This window comes from Otolemur garnettii, unplaced genomic scaffold (assembly GCF_000181295.1).
Source record: "Otolemur garnettii isolate 467f Iridium unplaced genomic scaffold, OtoGar3 scaffold00345, whole genome shotgun sequence".
In the NCBI taxonomy this organism is placed as follows: Eukaryota; Metazoa; Chordata; class Mammalia; order Primates; family Galagidae; genus Otolemur; species Otolemur garnettii.
This window is the reverse complement of record NW_003852740.1, coordinates 84,483-88,631: the sequence shown is the minus strand read 5'-3', so window position 1 is coordinate 88,631 and position 4,149 is coordinate 84,483. Positions and strand designations below refer to the sequence as shown.

The following is a 4,149-nucleotide window of genomic DNA, read 5'->3' as shown; positions in this document are numbered from 1 at the left end:
ACTGGAGTTGTCATCTGCTGGAAGGAGTGTGGGCTGGGTGTCTCAGGCCAAAGCCCAGCTCTAACACCTTCCAGAGGAGGGCCTTGACTTTGAGTGTTACTTAGCCCTTTTGGGGCTTGTTTTTCCCTGTGGTGTGAACCGTAGAACCTGTGCTTACTTAAGTTGCTATCTGTAAAGTGCTTGCACTGTAGTGACTGCTCAGCAAGTGTTTACTGTGGTGGCAGGAACAAAACCCTGAGTGTAAAATGTGAATGTAGTGAGATAGCAGCTGGAGCTATGTCAACCTTTCTGGCACCAGGGGCTGGTTTCCTGGAGGGGAGGTGAGGAGTGGTCAGGAGGTGGAAAGGAAGAGGATAAGACAGAAGGTGGGGCTTAGCAAGTAATGGGGACAAGTGACACAAGTAATGAGGAGTGTCTATAAATCAAGGAAGCTTCGTGTGCTTGCCGGTGCTGACCTCCTGCTGTGTGGTCTGCTTCCTAACAGGCCATGCACCAGAACATTTTTGGCACCAGGGACCATCTCATGGAAGACAATTTTTCCAAAGGGTGGCAGGATGGGACAGGGGGAAGAGTTCAGGAAGGCATTGAGCTCTGAGAGAGAGAGGAGGACACAAACACCAGCCTAGCTCTTTCTGCTTGGACTTCATCAGCAATGGAACTAGAAATTGGCCTGTCTGCCCATCTGGCACCAGAAGCAGCTCCATAGGAAATGTCCTAACTCTGTTTCATATCCATAGAAATATGCATGTATGTAGATGCCATATGTGCTTCATACCTGTAGGCATTTGAGATTAGGAAAACTTGGACCTCTGTTAAGGCAGGGTGGGATCTGTGTCCCAGTTTTGTGCTCCTGGTTTAGGATTCTGATTCTCTCTGTCACGAGGATAGACTATTCTGGGATAGCTGCAGTATGATAAAAGTCTCTGGGGATGACAAGCGGCCCTCTAACACCCCAGGGCTTCCCTCTTTGTGTCTTTTTAGGCTTGAGGTTCTGTGGCCCTATCCTCGGGGGAGTCAGTCAACGTCAGTGCCATGAAGGGTGTCCTCATTGCTGGCATCATCTTGGCACTTGCTGTCGCAGCTGTAGGTGAGAGATGCTGGAGTCCCCTTTTTGGTTGAAGATCCCATTTCCCATTTCCTCAGACACTTTTTTTTTGAGACTGAGTCTCACTATGTTGCCAGCGGTAGAGTACTTTGGCATCACAGCTCACAGCAACCTCAAACTCTTTGGCTTAAGTGATTTTCTTGCCTCAGCCTCTCAAGTAGCTGGGACTACAGGTGCCCACCACAACACCTAGCTATTTTTTTTGTTTTTGTTGCAGTTGTCATTGTTGTTTTTTGGCAGGCCCAGGCTGGGTTCAAACCCACCAGCCCTGGTGTATGTGGCCAGTGCCTTAACCACTTAGCTATGGCTGCCGAGCCCACCAGACACTTCTTAGTCTCAAAGACTGATCTTTGAGAACAGGGGGACTGTTAACGTGGGCTTATATATTAAGTGTGATCAGTGGAAGGCACCAGACCTATCTCTGTACCCTGCTGTCAGTGGATCCCTCTGTGTTGTAGGTTAGGGTTGGATCTTCCCATTGGGGAATGGTGAACAGTGGGGAGAGACGAATAGGGTGGGGATCAATCAATCTTGGGGACCCCTAGAGGGTAGGAATGCCATCCCACCTGTCTTTTACCTCGAGGTGGGTGTGGTGCTTTGCAGAGTACACTTTATGACTGTCTGCTGAATGTTAACCTATGTTGGACATCTTGTCTCCTCAGAATCCCTCAGCTGTGTGCAGTGTCATTCATGGGAAAACTCCTGTGTAAACGTCACTGCCACTGAATGTCCATCAGATGCCAACACCAGCTGTGTCGGCTCCTCAGCCAGCTCCTCTCTAGGTGAGCCTGGTTGTGTGTGTTACCCTTGCCTCTGAGACATCAGGTGGGAGCTGGAGGGGGTAGTCATGGAGGACAGAAAGGCTGAGATGGGGCCAGGCTGTGTAAGGACAGAGGGGCCAGGAAGGTGACTCCCAGGAGAGGCTGAGACAAGCAGAAGTCAGAAGAGAACATAAGGACAGAGCCAGGCAAGCAGACAGTCCCTTGTGGTATCCTAGAAACTGCTGGCCTTGACTAAAGCCTCATTCTAGATGAACGTGAGGGGTTATGAGAAGCAGGAGCAGCTCTCAGTTAAAGGACAAGGAGGGCAACTTGCTCTTCCATTTGTCAGGCTCTTTTATCTCCCTTCATGCTTCCTTCCTCTTCTAGATCAGCCATACTTTTGTTCAAGAGTTCCTCAAAGGGCATTTTGATTTTGACCTCATCTCTCTGAGGTTTCTTCTTATCTTTTTATAATGGTCCTGTTCAGACATACACAAAGCAGGAAGAACAGATTAGTGTACTGCCGTATAAACCACTGTCCTGTGTCAGCCATTATCAATATTCTACTATTTTTTTTTCCCAAAGTATTTTTTACTTTGGCCAAAGTATTTTAAAGTAAAAAAATATATATGCATATATAATCATACCTATACACATATATCATCATGATATATATGTGTATCATGGAATCTGTCATTTTCCCCATAAATATGTCACTGTTCATCTCTGATATATATATTTTTTTACTTAACTATACTGCTGAAGATTGAATGCTATCTCCAAAATTAAGGGTAAAGTTTAATTGCTACTGTGACAGTGTTAAGAGGTAGGACCACTAAGAGGTGATCAGGGCATGAGGGCCCCACCCTTGTGAACAGATTCCTGCTGCTATAGTTGTGTGGGTTCCTGGTGAAAGTGAGTCTGGTGCCCTCTGTCCTTCCTTGCCCTTGCCCTCTCTTGCCTTTCCTCCATGGGACCATGCAGCAAGAAGGTCCTCACCAGGGGCTGGTCCTTTGATATTGGGTTTCTCAGCCTCCTTCTGTAGGAAACAATTTTTTTTTACTTTATAAATTACCTAGTCTGTAGTATTCTGTTATAGCAATACAAAATAGAGTGAGACACATATTATTATACATAAGAAAATTAACTTTAATTCTTTAGTTTTGTTTTCTTTTTGAGATAGACTCTTACTCTGTCACCCTGAGTAAAGTGCAATGGTGTCATAGCTCATAGCAGCCTTAAGCTCCTAGGCTCAAGAAGTCCTCCTGCCTTAGCCTCCCAAGTCCCTGGGACTGCAGATCCTCACCACAACACCTGGCTACATTTTTCTATTTGTAGTAGTGGCTCTAGCTCAGGCTGGTCTTGAACTCCTAAGCTCAAGGGATCCTCCCACCTTGACCTTCCAAAGTGCTAGAATTACAGGTGTGAGCCATTGGGCCCCACTGATCCTTTGTTTTATTTTTATTTATTTATTTTTTTGAGATGGAGTCTCACTATGTTGCCCTTGGTACAGTGCTGTGGCGTCCCACCTTACAGCAACCTCAAACTCTTGGGTTTCAGTGACTATCTTGCCTCAGCCTCCCAAGTAGCTGGGACTACAGGCACCTGCCACAACACCCAGCTATTTTTTTGGTTGCAGTTGTCATTGTTGTTTAGCTGGCCTGGGCCAGGCTTGAATCCGCCAGCCTCCGTGCATGTGGCTGGCACTGTAACCACTGTGCTATGGGCCCCAAGCCAGCCCCACTGTTCCTTTAATTTCTTCTAATACCTAGGCCATCTTAAAAATTTCTTAATTGTTTCAAAGATGTCAGGATATGGTTGATGTTTTGGGATTTGTATCCAAATAAAATGCCCAAACTGCATTTTTCTGTTACGTGACTATTGAGTGTAATTTGTTTTATGACAACTCCTATTACTTCTTCTGTCCAATCCCATTGATTTGTTGGAGAGACTGCCATTTGTCCTGCAGCTGTCCCATACTGGTTGGTTGCTTCCTTGAGGTGCTATTTGACTTGCTCTCCTGTCCCTGGTATTTTCTCTAGGCTAGACTAGTTCTATCCAGTAATTCTTTCTCAAATAACAGAAATGTCTGATCAACACTGTTATATATGGTAATTACTTATGGCTATTGGGCATTTGAGACATGGCTAGCATGACTAAGGAGCTTAATTTTAAATTTTATTTAATTTTAATCATCAGATTTACACTTAAATAGGCACATATAGCTAGTGGCTGGCATATTAGATAACTTTGGCTAGATGTTTTACTGGATTCAGGTTCAAT

General features: G+C 45.4%; 1 protein-coding gene across 1 annotated transcript in view; it reads left to right on the top strand.

The window, feature by feature from the left end:
• Positions 1-276: 276 nt before the first annotated feature.
• LYPD8 (LY6/PLAUR domain containing 8) overlaps positions 277-4,149 on the top strand; it is an 8,536-nt gene continuing 4,663 nt past the window's right edge. Inside the window, 4 exon segments of the mRNA XM_023509086.1 lie at positions 277-320; positions 982-1,006; positions 1,009-1,087; positions 1,768-1,887. Coding sequence (XP_023364854.1) covers positions 277-320; positions 982-1,006; positions 1,009-1,087; positions 1,768-1,887 — 268 coding nt within the window.